At 42.3% G+C, this 19510-nt stretch overlaps 1 protein-coding gene across 1 annotated transcript; it reads right to left on the bottom strand.

Moving 5' to 3' along the window:
• Positions 1-424: 424 nt before the first annotated feature.
• On the bottom strand, positions 425-19439 carry IRAK2 (interleukin 1 receptor associated kinase 2). The gene is made up of 13 exons (XM_054216100.1): positions 18958-19439; positions 16960-17139; positions 10968-11135; positions 10164-10276; positions 8510-8704; positions 8007-8071; positions 7453-7567; positions 6610-6719; positions 6036-6231; positions 5259-5321; positions 3995-4195; positions 3326-3842; positions 425-2955 (listed from the first exon to the last, which is right to left on the bottom strand). Exons 1-13 carry the CDS (start codon positions 19151-19153, stop codon positions 2843-2845), a joined length of 2232 nt encoding a protein of 743 aa, XP_054072075.1. The 5' UTR covers positions 19154-19439; the 3' UTR covers positions 425-2842.
• Positions 19440-19510: the final 71 nt, after the last annotated feature.

The raw sequence follows: 19510 nt of genomic DNA, 5'->3' as shown, positions 1-19510 counted from the left end.
GTTTAACTGCCTGCCTGGTTTTGCTAGTAGACGTGACACTTCCATGGCTGTATTTATGCATGTTATTAAAATTAAACATACAAGAAATAATAGAATAATGTGTGAATGAATTGATAGTTCTTGCTATTAATCAACAATATAGGATAATATTCAGCCTCTAGGTTTTAACAGCACATTTGGGAGGTGCTAATCTACAAATGAGTTTTACTTGCGCAGTTCTTCAGTTCTATAACAGCTGTATTTTTTAAAATTTATATTCTCTGCTCTTATTCTGGGGTTCATGGATAAAAAAAAAAGCAGAGTTGTCCTTCATTTGTGACAAAGAGCTACAGTGTCTGGAGGATAAAGGATACTATAGATTGTGCATCTAAACAACAATATCAACGGTGTCAGTTGTATCTCAGTAATTCTTGTAATTATTCATTTTGGAGTGAAATTTTTCTCTAGGGACACCTCAAAGGAAAAAATCAGCTATTTAACAGTGAGCGAAGACTGAATAAACATGTTTGTAGTAATGATTACCAATGATTAAGTGTGTGCAAAGAGACCTTGAGCTGCTTCCCTAATAACACAAATTTACCTGAACAGGGTGGATTGAGACACATTTTTCTGTGCCACAAGTCATGAAAAAACAGGCTACAAAAACGGGATTTTTTTCAGGTTTTTTATTCACAAAGGTATTAGTAAACAGTAATGTATAAATTTGCCAAGTTGAGATTAAAAGATACTTTATACTGAATAGCCAAGTGATGTAGTAGAGTACCATTATTGCAAGACCACGCAGTGTCTCGTCTATGTTACATTAGAGACCCGTGTAACTCTACGAGACCATGTAGATCACCTCTGGAAATTTTAGAATGAACATGGAAGAAGGCAAAGAATAACAGTTTCCTTTTGTGACTACAGAAGAATAAAACCTGTAAAGCATTTGTGTGAAACAGAACTGTGTCTAAATTCTGTTCCTCAATCTATAAAACTTCTGGTTTCCATTCAGCTCTGGGGTGTGCCCGTGTGCATGTCCTCCTGGAGGAGACCCAGGTATTTAGCATGGATCTCCCAAAATATACCCATGAAAAACAATTAATGTTAAAGTTTCAGCACCATAAAGTAGCTCAATTAAATCTCATGTATAATTAAGCAGCTGTTGACCAATCTGAATACACTCAATGTTTCTTATGTCGGTACCAATGTTTTCTTGGTTTGATTCTGGTAAAATAAAAAACCTGACACTGGCAAATACATAGCCAGTATCCAAGGCACTTTTAATTAAGGGTTTTCACCAGTTTTTAGTGTAGAAATAAATTTGATTGATAAATGTGTAGATGATTCTAATACTCAGCTCTTTAGTTAAAATACTTTTACTTGCTCCTAATAGTACCCACAATGAACCAGGTACTGTACAAATACAGAAGATATGAGGCCTTACTCAGAGACCTTCATGTAAAGCTAGGAAAACTATACCATTACACAATTCCAATGAAAAGAATTATGTATAAATTTGTATTTTTCCAAAATATTCCCTGAACTCTATTGTGAATTTCAGCCATTTGCATACATCAGGCCCTATTGCTTGTGCGAAGGAGGCAGCAGACACCTGTCTGGAACCTGAGCTGTGTGTTCAGGTGGCTCTTCTTGTTTGTAATTAACCTGTAGTTCCTTAGACTGCGCAAAAGTGGAATATGCTAGCAATATTACACATAACAAATAGTCATAACAATAAAAGTGACAGTTTCTTAAGGGGGCCTTCACTTGATAATAAATATGACAGCATACAAGTTTCTGTTAGTTTTCTTTTAGGAGTGCTCCCCGAGGCTGAGCCCAAGGCTGTTAATGCTGGGTGAGCCGGGAGACACACACCGACTCCTCTCTGAGAACACGTGGGGAGCGTGGCTCCGTGATCAGGGCCCTTACTAGCTCATCTTGCACCGATTCTTTAACCCATTGCCAAAATAAATACAACAAATCCAATTTCAAGTGACCTATAAAATTAAAGATACTTTAAATTAAAATCTTGTCCCTAATCCAAAATATACAACAGTTACCATGTGAAACATAATGAGAAACCTTACAACACGTAAAGGACACTTAGAAAAAAATAACTTCCAAAAATAGTCTTATGAAGTATTAAACACTGTCTTAGAGCTCCTGACAGTGAAACGTAAAGGTTAGACCTCAAATGGTGTCATACGTAGTAGAGCAGCTTATGGAGTAGACCAACATGGCTTAAATTACTTACTTACAACTATGTTCAGTGCAATTCAAACTGAGATTGCATCATGTAGAATACATATGAGAACTTGCATAAAAATTCCCCTCTCTGGTAATACAGTTTTTGAGTGTGTGAACTAAGATTATATGGAATAGGACAGATCCATTTGAAAACTGAAACCTCCAGTCTCTCTGAAGGTTTCTGTCTGCTTGTACGCGATGGGGTAACAGCAAAGGGCAGTGTCACTGCTGAGCAGCGCTTGTCCTCTTGCTTTTAGGACTGTCGTTTTTAATAAGACATACGTTATATGTAGATGCTTTATGAAATACACTGCAAAAGGATCGTAAATTATTTTGGCAAGTGTTTGTGTTTGCCATACCTTTTTACATTGCGGATGAAAAGGAAGAAGGCACTTCTGTTTACAGAGTGGCATCATGCTGTGATCTGCCTTAGAGCAGGTATTTTCTGTTTCTTCTCTGTGATCACTTTTGTTTTCTGCAGTCAGGGCCAATGTTTCTGATCCAGATCTGCTACTTAACCTTACACGAAAGGTACACTTTTACCATCTTTCTAATGAAGAGACAGTCCCGATTTCTTCTTCTGAGATGGCCACTGCTAATAAATCCATCCAATTTATGATTCAAAAAGTTCAGAACTGCTTAATTTGTCTTCTTCATACAGCAAAATATTTTCCATGAGCTTCTTTTTTTGATCATTTATCTGTATTTTCCAAGATGTCTCTCTGACTGAAAAACAAAAAAGCCCAAATATTGAGAACAAAATCCATCTATTGCCTAAGGAACAGAAAATAAATTTAAAAACAAAACAAAACTGTCTTAGGAAAAAAATCTGATAGAAAACCAGAAAACGTTTTGTAGATTTATTGGTAAAATCATAACCAAGAATAAAAGATTTACTGAAATGTGTTATAAGTAGGAAGAAGAACCTAAGTGATTCTGGAGCAGAGAGTGATTTGTCCCTGCTATTATAATTCTAGAGCCCTTTTACACAGCCTTCTGTTATCCAAACAGGAACGGGGCAGTTTTGCCCAAACAGCTTGAAGATTGTATGCTTTTGCATGTTCTGCGTGCAGCCTTCAGGTTTATCTATATTTACCTTGTGCAGAACAGGAAGAGTCGCTGTCTGGGTTTCTGTGTGGGAAGGTGCTCCATGCTGCGGATGTCGTCTCCTGGGATGTGTCAGCTTTGGCGCATGCTGCGCTCCTCTCCTGGAGGCCCTTTGCAGGCTGGACCTGCCCCGTCCTGCACTCAGAGCCTGCCACGGTTTCTGAATCCTTAAAGCTGATGCTGGGTAGCTCATCTGGAGATTTCTCTGAAGGATTCCATATAAAACTGCTCGATTCATCTGATTCACAAGGGACCCGGGACATTTGTCCGCAGTAAATGTCGGGTGACACAACTGCTACTGAAGTTGTGGGTGGATCGGCACTCATCAGGATGGCTGGCTGGGCGCTGCCCTCTTTATTCCCCCCCGCAGAAGGCACATCCGTGCTCAAACTCATCGTCTCATCATCAGTTTCTTCTGGAGCATTCATGGAGAATCCAGAAAGGCTGCCTCCACAGATGTAATGCTCTCTTAATTTGTTTTCAGCCATTTCCATAATTTCAAGCACCTGTTTTTAACAACAAAATCTGTGAATGCAGAATAATTCCTGTAGCCCTGCTTACACATGTTCTCCTATGTCAATACTCTCAAAAACAGGCAAGGCATGAATGACCTGCTGTCAAGGAGACTAAAATCTTGGTCACGTATTTAAACTATTACCTCTGCTATGTTAGAGTTCTTCTTTCTCAGACAAAGGCAGATGGCTGAGGCAAAATCAATGGCAACCTCTTCCAGCAAGTGTCCTGCTCTCCTGTCTAGATATTTACTGCATATTTCCTTGGCAGCCAGCTTTTCAAAATTTTTTACTTTGGAGTGAGAGCTTTCTTTCGCTGTTTGAATTTCATCAGCAATCATATCTTTCTGTTCAAAAGAAAGAGATACATCAGCGAAAGCAAAATTAACACAAACGTTTATTTCTGTCTGAATTACGGAGAATATGAGTCTTGCCATATATTTGTTATTATTGCTCCTTAATGGCTGGTTTACAGACCTAAAAGCTTTAAGAATCTCCATTTGTGCAACTGACAGAAGTGTTTGTTTTCACAGGAGAGAAAAGGCCAAAGGTTTTCTCTGCATGTGTCTAATGCCAAATTCACTAAAGCAGACCCAGCTCTTCTCAGTTTATGCCCGTTTATAGGAATGAAAAATAATCAGTGCTGTATATAGCAGCATTCTCGCACAGGACTTTTCAAACATTTGTTAAAGAAATCAGAAACCTAGGATCCTTTATTTTCTGAACCCATTTGAGCATTGCTGAATTGCTTGGAAATAGTAATTAAGAATACTGTCGTTTTCCCCTCAAAGGCTGGAACAAGCTGGCATAGGGAAGGAGTGCTCCCCCCCAGGGGGAACAGAGGTGGAGTCTGTTTTCATGAAGATGGTGGTAATGGCATTCAGTGATCCTGGCCAGTGCCGGCTGCTTGTGAAAGTGGTTTGTGTTGCCCTAATCCCAGCCCGGGCAAATGGGCCAGGGGATAAATTCCAGACAGTTGTGCAATACATCGACACCTGATAAACACGATGAGGAGGAACTGCAGTTACCACCTACCCAGGTTTCCCCATTCAGGTTGGCTCCTAACACCTCTTTCTGGCACAGAAAAAGCATGCAGCAGCATTTCAGCACAAAGCCTTGTCTCTGAAATAAGCACGTATTTAGACACCAATTATTCGGGAGTATCTCCTAATATCATCAGGCCAGCACTCACGAGTGTGGTATGTGCAATGGGAATGTATATTCTGCTTCGAGTTAAAGGCAGGTAGGCTACTGGTGTTAATGGAACCAGGATGAGGCTTCAACATCCCTTCTTCAGGATGTGTGCAGCAGACTGCAAATAACAAACTGCACTTGTATAAATGAAAATTCATTTTATGACAGCAACCCCATTCACTCACGCTGGTATTCATTATTCCTGCTTTTGCTCACCAGATAGACAGGCTGTCTTCCTTCATCCAGTGCCTTAATCCCTGTCAGTATCTCTGCTAAGACCTAGAAAGTATATTTGAAAGATAAAACAATTTGTTCAGAATTAATTCCATTTTTTAAAATGAGCTTTGTAACTAAAGAAATATTGAACTGCCAGGGCATTTTTAAATTATATTTTTACTTCAGATGGCTTAACAAAGCCAGATCTGGGCAATCGTTATGACACTTTAGATCTACCTCCAGAGCCAAATCCAAATTTTATAGTTAGGTACAACAGATATGTTGAAACGAAGGGTGAGAAGAAGCTCATTCTAAATCCAGATGAGGGATCACACTGAACAGAGTAACTTCCTATTTAAATTGAAACACCTGGAGACAGCAGACATCATAGGCTAACAATTATTTTAGTCGAACTTCCAAATTAGCAGGTGATGTTTGTGGCAGTTCACGTGGCAAATTGCAAGAATTCTGAGAACCTAAGTGCAGTCTTTCTGCTGTTCTTTTTTTTTTTAAAAAAACCATCGGCAGTAATAATTTTTTTGCAACAAGAAACAACTTTGTTTCTGTTGTTCAAAAGATTCACCTCACTTTGCCACAAACTGAAGTATATTTGGGCTGTGAACATAATTAAAAACAGGATTTCAACACATTATATAGTCAGCAACTATGATATGAAATTTCTGGCAAAACAACTGTATGCGGCACATGCTCTTATATGCAATTTTCTGTCCGGAAGCACCAAAGAATGAAGCAGAACATGGAAAAAAGGCAACATACCACACCACAGCTGAATATATCAACTTTTTCTGTTAACTGCCCATGTCTGATAAAATCTTCTGGCAGATAAGTAAGCGAAGCTTGTAGGACTTTGGTTTTCATCACAGCATATTCTGATTTTTTATCAACAGAATACAGTCGCAGACCTGAATGTCCAAGCTTTGGTGTAAAGTTTTCATCCAACAAGACATTTGAGCTGTGATAAAGAAAGACAAGTAACAATATCGGTCAAGTATTTACTTTAACTTGAGGTAAAGATTTAAAGTTTTACACTTTTAAAGTTAAGTTAAAGTTAAGTGCTGAAAGTTTCCAGCTATGAATGAAAGGATAAAGAATGGTAGAAAGGGAGAGGGAAAGAACAAGCACTCCAAAAACTACTTCAAAAGAATATACTTCCATCATTTAGAGAAGAGAGGCAGATGAAACATAAAATGGTAAACACCCATAGAACAAGAGACAGCAGAAAGATACCACAAGTGGATTTCAAAATTGCATAAGCTTTGAGCCATTATTGACAAAGAAACCCTGTAATTAACAGGTGCCCAAGGAAGTGCTGCTATGCCAAACCCCTCACCTTTTGATATTCCCATGAAGAATTCCAAAATTATGTAAATACTCTACAGCTCGGATGAGTCGTACAGCGATGCTAATTCGCATCTCCCAGGTCAGTGGAGCAGAATCAGCCTGCAAGGAAGTGAGGAAAAAAATGGTAAAAAAAACCCAGTAAGACATTAGTAGTTTTGAAAACCAAAGGCTTAGTTGTAGTGCCAATCAAAACTCTGACCTGAATCAAAAGTTTGGTCCAAGACAGAAACTGATGATTTCTAGGTTAAGGAAGGAACCTATTCTTATATATTGTGCTGCACATTTTGCCTGCCACGGGAGGAGGTGAGATAAGGACACAGCAAGGATCACGCTTGTCCAAAGCATCAAGTGCTGGCCATTATTGAGGCATAGCACTGGTTTTGGTGGATTGCTTTTCTGATGTTTTTCTGCCTCGTGATCTCCTCTGGAAGTGTTCTTTCTGTAGGTAAGAACATCTCAATCTGTTCCCTCTGAATCCCTTGTAAAACTTTGTAGCTCATTGTGCAAATGAATATGATGATGGATTCTACAGCAAACTGTTCCCAAATCCAATGAAGTGTTACAATATGAATAGGCATGTTTTGCAGATTCCTTATTACTTTAAAAATCTAAAGGCCGCCCCACAGAAAATTCCTGTTGACCTGATGTGCTTTGCAGTAGAAAAACTGGAGAAGAGCTGCAGCCTTTCTAGTGCTTGTGGTCAAGGTATTTGGGCACTTTTTTTTTTTTTTGACTGTTTCTCAGAATTCAGAGAGATATAATTGGCTTTCATACAATAACAGGACAGGACTTGCAATCACAGGTAGATAACAGACTCAGATTATTTGCTTACTTGAGGCTGAAGCTGGTTTTGCAGTGATCCATTAGGCAGGTATGGATATATCAGACAGTGCAATCCAGTTTCTACTGAGAAACCCAGCAGCTGCAAAATGTTGACATGACAACACCTGCAGGCACAGATCAACAATGATTTGCAAATGAAATAAGAGCAACACAGAAAAATACATTCCTGAGCTGGGATGAATTCCTGAATGGAAGGCCACTGGGAATTGTGTCCTGCAGCTGGCAGCACAGGATGGCCGAGAGCCGGGTGGCAGAAGGGCAACCCCCCTCGCCGTGAGGGGAGCCCATCGCAGCCCCGGCAGGAGGGCTGCCAAGCTCCAGAAGGCACGGCTTCCTCGCCCCAGCGGCTGCCTTTGTTCAGTGGGGAACTGCAGCATCGCGGGAGGCACGATGCTTCCCAGGGCTCCAGCAGAGCCCGTCCACACCCGGCGGTCCCCAGGCCAGCACGGCGCCTGGGGGGGACACAGCATCCTCAACCAAACACACGGGCAACGGGCCGCATGCAGCGCACACAGGGGTTGCGTTGGAAAGCCAGCCACTTACCGAAAGCAAATCTGTACTTCTGTGTGAAAGAATCTCTGGGTGGAATTTGGGTTTGTGCATTCCACCTGAAAAGTGAAAACATGCAATAGAATGTCAATAGTAATTATTAAGACATTGCATTTATACAGATGTTTTAGTCTCTAGATGACAAGCTACTTTAGAAAATTGGCAAGTATCACTGACGGCAACTGTGTGTCAAAGGCAACAATTAATTGAAAATTAGAACAAAAACCAGTGTAAAGACACCTCTGATCCAATCGCCAAGGCAGCGACATTGCAGGCTACTCCCATGGACAGAGTTAATAAAACTACTCCCATGAGTGAAATATCTCTCATATGTGTTTGCTGAATCTAGGTTTACTTACTTTACATCATTTCCTTTTTACCTCTCCTCTTGTGTAGCTGTTCTGGTTCCTTGCAATACAATATTAAACGACTGCTAATGCTCGAGAGATACTAATAACATACCCCCTTCAAAGAAAAAGAAAAGGTGGAGTACTTGCCTCTTTCAATCTTTTGATGACATACACCATGTTGTTCCTCTGACCTTTGTAGACATCCGCAAAAGTACCTTCACAAATCCTGCTCTTGTCACTGAAACCATTTGTGGCATTAGTAACTTCCCTCGGGGTCCACAAGAGACTCCCGCTGGGGAGATCGGTCATTGTCTCCTGCTGAGGACTAGAAGAGCTGCAAGGCTACACATTTGTAGAAGAAACAAGTTTATCTCATGAAAATTCATATGCTTTTTCCTTCTTTCAGGTGTCATATTTTCTTTCCCGTGATTTAAGCAGTCACTGTGATTGTTGAAAGAAATTGTGAAAGCTGCTCTGCAATTATTCAGTGTTTCCCTTTGTAATACCTGTCCTGATGTGCTTTGCTGGTGTAAAAATTTTGCATAGTAGAAGAGACTAGAAGACAGTTACTGATTTGCATTTCCACCTTTCCTAGAAAACAGACTTAGTTTTGTTTAAAAGTCCATATATTTATTTGAAGTGATGTTTAAGCTACAAAAAATATTAATCTGTATGGCTGGGGCATATATCAAGAAAGAGCTGGATCAGAAAGTAGTGTCCCTCTTAATGTATTTATGTTCTGGTAGGAACTTCCCATCTATTTCTGAAGCACCTGGCATCAGTTGCGCAATAATGTTTTGCTTCCAGTGTGGCAAGTCCAAATGCCAATCATTATTACAGTTCCACTGTAGCCTAATCACGCAGCTTTCACAACCTTTGTGTGCTCCAGCCTTGAGAAAACAAAACAACCCCCTCTCAAGAAACTCTGAAACTACTGCATTCTTTGTAGCCATTTTCTCTTCTGGCTGGTACTCGTGAACCATGTTCTTTTGGGAGAGTTTAAAGTCTTAAAACACAATCTTTAAAAAAATCTCAAACAAAATAAACCAAAGAGAACAGGCCAAGACAGAACCATGATGGGACCAGAGCGTGCACATGGATCTGGGAAAGAATCTGAGAACCGCAGGCCAGATCCAGCCAGACTATTTTAAAGACAAGAGAGCTGCAGGGAGACTGGAGAACCGGAGCTATAGGGAGGAACGGGAAACTGCATGGAAATCATTAGGAACATGAGAAAAACTTTCCCCAGTGAGCTGGTTAAGCACTGGAACAGGGGCTCAGAGAGGTGATGGAACCTCCATCCCTGGAGACTGCCAATTGTCAGCTACACAAGGCTCTGGGCAACCTGACTGAACTTTGGTACTAGCCCAGTTTGGAGCAGAAACCACATTTTATGTAAAAAATTAAAAGAAGTATGCTATTCTGACTAGTCTGTGGTATATATTGCCCTGTTGTATGATCCCACCAGAAATGTTAAGTCCTGTGTAAAATCTATACTAGAAATTCCTTCAAAATCAATTGCTATTTGTGGGCATGTTACCCATGCTGAGCTATGCAGTGTGCAATATTGTTAATTTTTCCCCTCACTGGTCCTTCACTGGCAAAAAAGTGATGTATACCATAAGTAATCTAACTGTTGCATTACCATTATATTCAGTCCAAACAAATTGTAATAAAGCCCCCCTTATTCACCAGATCTATATTTTACACAAGTAAAGGGATAAACTTTAATTGAAAAAAACACAGAATGCCATAAAGATGATTTTCATTGTTATAATCAATGAGTACTAAAGGGATTTACCTTCACACTTGATGAGACGGGAGGATTTGACTGTAAGGATTTCAAAAGGTCTCTTGGGGGAGGTGGTGGAGAGGGGAGTGAATACAAGGCTCCTTCAGGAACAGCACCTGAAACTGAAATAACAGCATGGAAAATACACCTTATTTTTGCAATACTAATTTTTGCCTGTGACTAATTATGAAGGTCTGGGATATTTTGCTGAATTTTCTAACCAGGGATAACCTGTGAGAAGCTGTCAAAATGTGAAATACTGTGAGAAGCTAGGGAGCTGTGTTCCTGGCTCCTCTTTGCAGGATGAGTATGCCGATCTCTGGTCCTGGCTGGTGACGCAGAGCTCCCCGTGTCTGTAGGGCTGGTCAGATGCCTCTGCGGTGGGTCCTGTGGCTCCGCTCCCTCCTTGCCCAGGCAGGGGAACTGCTGGCCCGTGCACGGCTCTTCTGCCCTGGGCTCATTGGCACGGAGAGAGGGACATGGGGAGGAATGTATGCGCTGATCTGGTACGGAGCTGTGACGGGACCCAGGTGTTCACAGAGACCTGGGGAATGTCCTGAGGCCCCAGGGGCAGATTTAGCCAGCATTTCTCAAGGCTGAGAGAGCTCTTGGAAGGAGGAACAGGAGGCTGTCTGCTAAAGTTGGGAATAAACAGTTCAGGAGACAACAGTGCTAGGAAAAAGGCAAATATTCAAATGTGACCATTTCTAAGAGCAATATAGTCATTCTTCTATACTGAAAGCAAATGGGAAGCAGTCTTGTCTACACGGTCATTCCAATGTTAAAGCAAATTCTGTATCTATTACTTCCTACCTGCTGGTGATACTCCCAGGAGTGAAGAGTCTGGTGATGGCAACAGACTTATCTCATTTTCTCTCTCTTTAGTTTTGGTTTCTGTGGGAGTTAAAGATATGTTCTCCTGTTTAGGCGGCTCTGCTTTCTCTTCTTTTTCAGAGTTGGTAATATTAGAGGCTGATGTCCCTTCACAAGAGAAGAAAGGAAAGATGAAGACTACCAGGGAAAACAGAGTCTGACTCTAATCAGCTACCAGGAAAAAAACCTAGTCAGGAGAACAGACTGTAAGTTAATGTGAACATTAAAATGAACATTCAAGCAATTTATTGTTAAATTGCTGGACTACTATTGGTGTTTAAATTCAGACCATATTCATGACGTTAACTACTACTGAAAATTAATAAGAAGCGATAGCTTCCAACAAATATCTGTGACAGCTATGCAGAAGATACATAGTCTCTTACAATAAGGAATTAGCAATAATAGTGTATTTATTTTGTCATTTTCCATTGACCGTCTTTCAGACAATGATCTCAAATCACAAATATCTCCCAGCCTAAAGAACGCATCCAGTTCTTTGTTAATTGTCATGAGACTGAGGACGTTTGACTGAATTGTATTGGTTTTAGCCGTTAAATGTTTCAGGAGGGTTTTCGGTTATGTGGGCTTAGTGTCATGACTATGCCCCTAAACACTTTCCTATATAGAACTATTTGCAATAAAGAATCATACTTTTACTTATGAACAGAAAGAAACTGGAGACAATCTAGGAGAAATATAAAAATGGTCAAAGGTCAAGACTTACTGATATATACGGAAAAATTATAGGCTGAATTATTGATTCACTACAGCTCTAAAAGAGACTTGAAGAGTATGTACATCTTAGAGGGAATTATTAAAATTAGATTAGGCTATAGTTAGGGTGGGGGAAAAATAAAGCAAAAATATGCAAGATACTGTGATATACAAGGTTGTCAAAATCTCCTGAGGAAGCAGCTTCTCCATGAACATATTTAACACTGAGGTTGAAAAGGAGCTTGGAAATGCCCAGTGTGCGCTGGGGACGATATACGGACTTTCTGCTGCCCAATAACCACGTTCTCCTGCTTGCAGTTCTAACCTTTTTCTACCTGACACCTTTTGTCAGCAATACATTTAGCATTTTCTTAAAAATCAAAATGAATGTTTTATTTTTATATAAAAGAAAATAAACACAAGCATTAATACAAGGGGGTTTTTGTCATGCTGTTTTATCTTTGTATCTTGTGGTGTTTTAGCTTTGTATCTTAAGTGCGGTGGTGACCTTGGAATGAGAAGCCGCAGGCCTCTGTTTGTATTTGAAATCAGATAATAGCTTTGTTCTTTTTTTTTTTTTTTTTTGTACAAACAAAGCATTGGGAGTATCTGAGAGAAGCAGGAAGCGGTGTGTTTCATTTACGGTCTCTGCTCCCGATGATCAAGCAAGATGGGGTAGAGCTGTTTCAGGGCAGACAAGCCCTGACGGTCCCAGGGCACTAAAGGCAGCAGCTCAAGAGCAGGGAAAGGCAATAATGGGCACGAGGAGCAGAAACGGGCATCTTCGTGCCAGGCACCTTTCTTTGAGCTCTGTCTGGGGTTTGTACCCGCTTTCTTCAATGTCACCTGTGAACGCAGCTTGGCATGAAACTAGGTCTTCAAACTAAAACTCAGAAAAATCAGGGATGTTTCTTTATGACTGTGTCAGAATGCTATGAAATCCCAGATTTTACAGGTTTTTGAAGTCCACTATCAAACAGCCTGCAGGCCTTTAATCAAAACTGACAGTCCCTGTATTCTGCAGTTGTTGGCTTTTCCCTCCTGTACTTTAACCTAGAAGTATGTAAAATTAGAATCACTTCCCTCTTCCAACCTATTTTTCAGGGTTTTTCATGAATTTTGCAACTTCCTGCACATCAGACAAACAGTTCACTACTGAAGCTAAAGAACTGACATAAAAAAATGTATTTTTATGGACATCCAGAAGTGGGACTAGAGCAGTGCAAGAAATTGTTGAAGGGAGGTAGAACTCTCCTGGAAGTAACCTGCCAGCAAAACATCCACCCATGTGTTGCCTCTGACTCCTTTAAGTAAGAATGACTACAATTCTGGTGGTGTAAGGGCCCTTCATTTTTTGAAGTGCCCAACAGAACAAGCAATGTATTCCCTGTATCTGCCTGAGAGGAATCACCTGAGTAAGCAGATTCAGATATAGATAAAAAAGCAGAAATAGAGGGTAAAGAGACCTCAAGGATTTGTCTAAACCTGAAAAGATCCTGCCAGAAATCACTTCTGCTTATGACTGAGCACACACTGGAATGTCTGTATTGAGTAAATTCCAGAAAAAGTAATTACTTCCACATGGCAGAACAACAAAATAATCCAGTCTTTCTGCAACTTAAATTAATATGAAGCTTTGCTACGGACTTCAACATAAAAGAAGACTATTAGAAGTTTTTTAAAAAGATCATTTCATGCTGGTTTTGCAATTTATTGCATGTGAATTGATCTGGGACAAAAATTAATATTGATCATCCAGAAACATAACTAAAAATTTTAACACATCTTTATCTGACCTTCATATTGCTTTACAGAATTCCGAGTCAAAACCAAAATCACTTCTAACTCCCTATGAAGCCCTTCACGGAACCATCTAATATTGAAGTTCACCCATTGTCCCAGAGGAAATGGGAGAAAGAGAGGTGTCTTAGATCTGTTACAGCAGTTCAGTGCCTTAAGGAGCTGAATTGAGTGTGGCCATTTATCGCCATGAGTTCTTAGTGTTTACTTTCCCTATTCACTCTCTAGCCCACAGAAATCATTATAAAGATCCCTGTTTACTTGCATCAGCCAACTACATTTTTTAGAAACCAAGCTTTTCCTTCGGAATCCCAGACACGTACTCCCGCACCCTGGGGGAAGTTGATTAGGGTTTATTTTTAACAGGGGGACAACCCTTAGTTTTTGCAGCCTGTGACAAGTGAAGACCAAAATGTGTCAGAAATGTTTTTGAGAAAGCTCAATTAACAACAACAAAAAAAAAGGTAAATCAGAGAATCCCAAGAGCAAGCGGGTAGTCCCCTCTTGTGCCAGAGGCTGAAGCGCGTGTTGCGCAAGCTGCAGTGATATTTACACAACACTTAAAAGAAAAGCACTCAGACAAACAGCAGCATGACGAGTGCTTCTGTGCGGTGATGATGATTATTTTTGTCTGGGTTGTATCTTTATTTTTTAATGGTGATGCTGCTGGAAGCTGCTTTTGGGTTGGAAACCTGACTCTTTGCAATCTGCATAACCAGAGGGACAAATCTTACTTGGTTCAGTGTAAGCAGACTGTCAGGGGCTTTGAAGTGCCACCTCTCCGGATTTAATGCCGTATCCTGGCCTTTGCAGACAGGACCAGGTGTAACCATCAGAGACTCTGGGTTTCCAGGGGGTGGTTGTACTGAATGTCCTGCGCACCAGCTGGAACCCAGCAAAGTGGTGGTTTCCAAGCAATAGCTCCCTGAAATTAACTACATGAAGCCTCCCTGGGAGCAATTCGCCACTGCAATGTGCTGAGCTGCTCGCAGTTTGGAATCTACTCATGGTCTTGTTTTAAAGGCCTGTAAGAGAAGAGAAAACCCTCCGCCTTGGGGTAAAAGCAGCAGCATCTCAGTTTTAACAGGTAACTTTTCTAAGCTCCCTGAACTCAGCTTTTGCAAAAATGGAAAAATTAACCCACACGGGAAAGAAAAGGCATTATACCTAACTACGCAAAACCAGCCTTTTCCATGACAGATAAAAAGTACGTTTAAAAATGTTGCTGCTATTATGTAGTGGTAAAAACACTCAGTGATTTTTCAATTTCAGTTTTTACGTTTCTCAGAAGGAGAATGCAGGATTTTGTTTTATTAAGTCATAATGTATAAAGTGGGATTACAGAAACATCAATGAACTCTGTAAAGGAATACACCGAAATAAGCCAGCCGTAAACACAGGTGGGCCCCAGAACGCACTCAGACGGGGGAGAAGGGCTGGAACTAATTAGCAGTTAAGGTGGTAGGTTATAGTGTGTTACAGGAGAGCACCCAGAAACTCTCTTTACAGACTAGGAACCAACTGTGTTAAATATGGAACAGGCACAGAGCAAAAGTGCCGTCACATCATGTAAGTCAGCCTCTAGTCCAGAGTATCCATAAAAATAACCATTATCAGGGAGCCAGGCTTATTACATTGGTGATATCTACATCAGATTTATTCAATGCATTTAAAAAAATTAAAAAAATCAATATATTGTTTCCAATCCTGTCCACTCAGATTGGACCCTCAAAGTCACAGTCGCTGTGACGGAATTAACAATTGCATTACAGATGTACAAATGAAAGCAGATTCGAGTTCACTTTCCTGGAGCTTTGTTTGCTTTGTGAGGGATGAGGAGTAAGAATTGTTCCTGCCTCCTGAGCTGAATGCCGTGACTGAATTCAGTCAGAAACTGGATCTGCTGAATCAGAGGCTGCATATGGGTGATGCCAAAATCAGGTACATTAACTGAGCAACGCTCTCGTTAGGGTCTGTAGTTATTGGGTTTGAGGCACTAAGACAGAATTTGCTTGAAGGCTGCTTGTGCTGTAGTACTTAATATTCTTTTTTAAAAAAAAAGAAAATAGAATTTAGAATACCAATGTTAAAGATTTTTTTCTGCCATACCAAACTGAAGGTGCAGAGTCACGCCAATGCCAGGAACTACAGAAACCCAGCAGCGCAGCAGAAAGCAAGGCTGTGGAGAGAACCCATGACGCATTATTGGACTTCCCATGAGAAATGCCTCGCGCGGCGAATGCCAGCTGCGCTCGGGCTGCAGCGCAGGCTGCCGTTTCGCAACAGCCGCTGGTGGGGTGACTCAACGGCGCTGGCAGTTCCCTGCCACAGAAGCACATTTTCCACCTGCAGAAGCCTACGCCCGCACAAGCTTTGAGCGTTTCCCATATGCACCTGGATAGTCCTTCTCTAAGCATTTTTGGCCATATAACAAAAATCTGTAGTTTTCATTTCTAGTAATTCTCTATAGAGAACTGGCAAAATTCATACAAACTTCTGATTTCCAGAAAGTAGATTTTGGGTGGGAATATGTGTGAAACTTTTGGGGCACCTCAGTACTGAAAGACAATATGTTGTCCAGGGTTCAACAAATTTGGTGGCAGAACTGGATAAAGGTACAATTTGGCTTACAAAAACAGACAGCTGCAATTTAAACATAATTTTCAATGGAGAAAAATGGAAAGGCAAATTATATTTAAGTGCTGTGATTAAGGCAATGGTTTACGTTAACTGGGCACACTGAGCTCAAACTCTAATCATTCTACCTCAAAAAAAGATAAATCTGAAATAGACCAACCTGGAGATAGTTGAGAAGAATTACACACAAAGAATTAGAAAAGACTACAGCTGTTTAATTTACAGAGGGATTGAGAACACATGATAGAAATAGAGAAAATATGAAGTGACATAAAGAAATAGTAATGTAGGTAGTTGATAAACCATTTCTCCTTTTCATAACCTTTTTCTTATGGTGCAGGAAAGCAAGCTGCAGAGGCAAAACTGATGAGATGTTCTACTCTGTTGACAATTAGAGTATAATGACAAAATTTCATGGATAAACAAAAATGTATGAAAAAATTAAAACATTCATAACTATGCTCTGTTTTGAAAGCCTGCCTGGTGCAATGGCTGTGCCACCCCTGGCTCAGAGCACGGCCAATCTCTCTTGACACCTCTCCGAGCATCCGACATGGCCACTGCAAAGGTGGGATGATGAACCAGAGGGGCCAGTTCATTCCTCCTCTGTCACCTCTTCCTTTCCCACCATGAATTTTACGTGAGAGAGTAGAAAATCAAAATCAGTGGAGAAATTTTAGAATTTGAGCATGAGACTCCCAGCAAGAAGTCTCTTCAGCCAGGAGGGGAGATTTACAGGCCTGGGTCTGGCTGCAGGGGGGAAGGGGTAGCTACTCACAGTCCAGGATGACCTGAGCGGCGCGGTAGAGCTGCAGTCCCTGCAGCAGGTCCACGAGCTGCTGCACCGTCGCCAGCCTCACGCCCCACCACCACATCAGCTCTCGGGTTATGCTGATCCCTGTCCTCTCCATGCACTTGATTTTCCGTAGCTCTGTTTGGTCAGTTATCACGTAAGAGGCTAGTAGGAGACAATCGATATTTTTGTGTAAAAGTTAGAAAAAAACAAGCAAGTGCAAGCAGGGAGTGCTAAGGTGTGAGACACACTTTGCTTTTTCATTTGCACACTTTTAAAAGGAAGGATCACAATAAATTAGCTATGTGTACATGAAGAAAATTCATTTCCTAAAGTAAGATATTCCTTTTATTCCTTTGACTATTCTGGAAAAAATGTTGTTATATTAGAGACCGGAAAAGAAAACCTAGTCACACTTTTCAGCATGTTTTCCCCATAATCTTCCTTCACGTTAGTACTTTGTACCAAAATAAAGATTAAATTCCTGGTGCGATTATCCCAAAATAGGTAACAGAAATCAGTAGTGAGATTGCACTCCTGCCTACGTTACTAAATACTAATATTATGGTAAGCCAAATAGTGACTGAATCATCTGGATGTTATTTACAGTCAGATAAAGCTATGGGTGAAACGCTGCTATTTTTAAGAGCAGGAGATACCGTGCTAAAGCTGACCCTACACAATTTCTCCCAATTCCTGGATGCGCACAGTATGCTGGTGACCCCTCGCTCACCGACACGTAGCCCCCTCCCCTTGCTTAACTACTGCTAAATCCCATGCACCCGGACACGGTGCGAGTGCCAGAGTTATGGCACAAGCTGGAACCAGGACGGTCAAAGACCACATGTGGCTAAGAATGCCCTTAGCTTTGGGACGGGGTTGTGCCACATCTTCCACCTCATCAGTGCCCACTGTGGGGCAGCCTGTGCCAGCTGCGGGGACAAGGTGACAGCCCCTTAGGGCAGAGGGGCCAGGTAGAGAAGCCAGGATGAACTGTGCTGAAACAGTGGCTTGTGGCACACCATCACCTTGTCACTGTGCCCTGGGATTTTGCGTAAATTCAGCCGTGCTCATTTGTGGTCTGTGGGGCTGGTGGAGATGGAGATCCCCAGCGCTGGTGTCTGGTTCGGCCCCTCGCAGCTCACCCCTCCTGAAGCTCAGCCCAGAGGAGGGAGGCTGGGGCTGGGACACAGAGATCCCCCAGGTGACACCTCAGCTGGCGTCAGACAGACATTCCACATACAGTTTTATGGTTTTATGCATCTGAAGATAGGGGAGGCGAACTCCACCCCAGGTCAGCCAGTTTAACTGGGGGAAGAGTTTACTCAGCAGACAGAGTCAGTGAAGTCTTGAATGAAATGAAATCATGTTAAATAAAAGAAGGTGGTAGGCCAACTAAGAAAAGATTCAGGTTAGAATTGTTTGGACTGGGATACAGAAAAAAGAATAAAAAACTCAGGGACTACATTTTCTATACCTATTAACTGGACATGGCCAGGATGGAGAAAAGCAGGGGCAGTTAAGTAGGAGGGAACATATATGAAGTGAAGAAAGAAAGGAAAAACAGAACATGTAAGGACTTGTGAGGGGTCTTGTGAAAACCGACGAGCAAGTAGCAAAGATAAAGTGCAAACAGAGAAGCGAGTGGGAAAGGTAAGCGGCGGGCGAGGGGAGGGAGCCTGGCTGCCGGGAGAGGCAGAGGCAACACGGAAGTCTGGAATTCCACCTGTTAATCACAGGTTTCACTTGATCCTGAAAACAGACGGGAGCCCGGGAATTCCCTGTCTACAGGACACGCTCCTCTGAGCACTGGGGAGAGACTCAGCCCGAGGCCCTGCGCGGGGATGGCCTTGTCCCTTCCACCGCACCTCCAAACGCGTTGCTGCCGCGCCTGCCCCCATCGCCACCCCACCGCCAGCCCCCCGGCCCCCTCACCACCCCCTCGTCACCCCACCGCCAGCCCCTGGCCCGCGGCCCCCTCACCGAACCGCATCCAGTCGTAGTCACTCAGGCAGTCCATCTTCTGGCAGAAATCCTCCAGCACCCAGGCGGGCATGCTGTGGATGTACAGAGCCGGGGGGCAGCCCCCTTTCAGGGCCGGGGGCGGCTGCTGCAGGGGCATGGCTTTGAAGTCCCTCTCCTGAGAGTCCCCTGTCCCCGCTGCGGCCATCAGCGGCATCCGCGCATGGTGTGTGCCTCGGGCCGCGGCCGGTGACGCTCCCTGGTCTCCGCTGCCTCGGCCTGCTGTGGAGGGCTGGTTTTCTCCAAAAGCTTCCTCTTCTCAAAGGGGCTGGCCTTGGCAGCCTGTCCCCACCCTGGCCCCACTGGCTGTGGCTGGGGAAGAGCCGAGCCGCACAGGCGAGCCTTTCTTGGCAGCTCCGACCGCGTCCGCGGCTTCCTGCTCAGGCTGACGTCAGGCCCCGGCCCCAGTGCTAATCACATTTTCCTTTCCATGGGCGCCTGTTGCTCCAGCCCCGTTGCCAAATGACCAGTTTCACGTGCTGGAAGGGGAAGGTGCTTTCCTGGGGGTTATGCA

The sequence above is a fragment of the Rissa tridactyla genome, chromosome 10 (assembly GCF_028500815.1).
Source record: "Rissa tridactyla isolate bRisTri1 chromosome 10, bRisTri1.patW.cur.20221130, whole genome shotgun sequence".
NCBI lineage: Eukaryota > Metazoa > Chordata > Aves > Charadriiformes > Laridae > Rissa > Rissa tridactyla.
Note: the sequence above shows the minus strand (reverse complement) of the source record. Positions and strands in the feature narration are given on the sequence as shown.

Excerpts from the sequence above, each read along its gene's own strand:
- IRAK2 (XM_054216100.1), bottom strand. The coding sequence starts at position 19,153 with ATGCCGCTGATGGCCGCAGCGGGGACAGGGGACTCTCAGGAGAGGGAC. Across the intron at positions 11,136-16,959 it reads CGCTCAGGTCATCCTGGACT|GGACATCAGCCTCTAATATT; the intron begins GTGAGTAGCTAC and ends TCTCTTGTGAAG. Across the intron at positions 10,277-10,967 it reads CCTGGGAGTATCACCAGCAG|TTTCAGGTGCTGTTCCTGAA; the intron begins GTAGGAAGTAAT and ends CTGTTATTTCAG.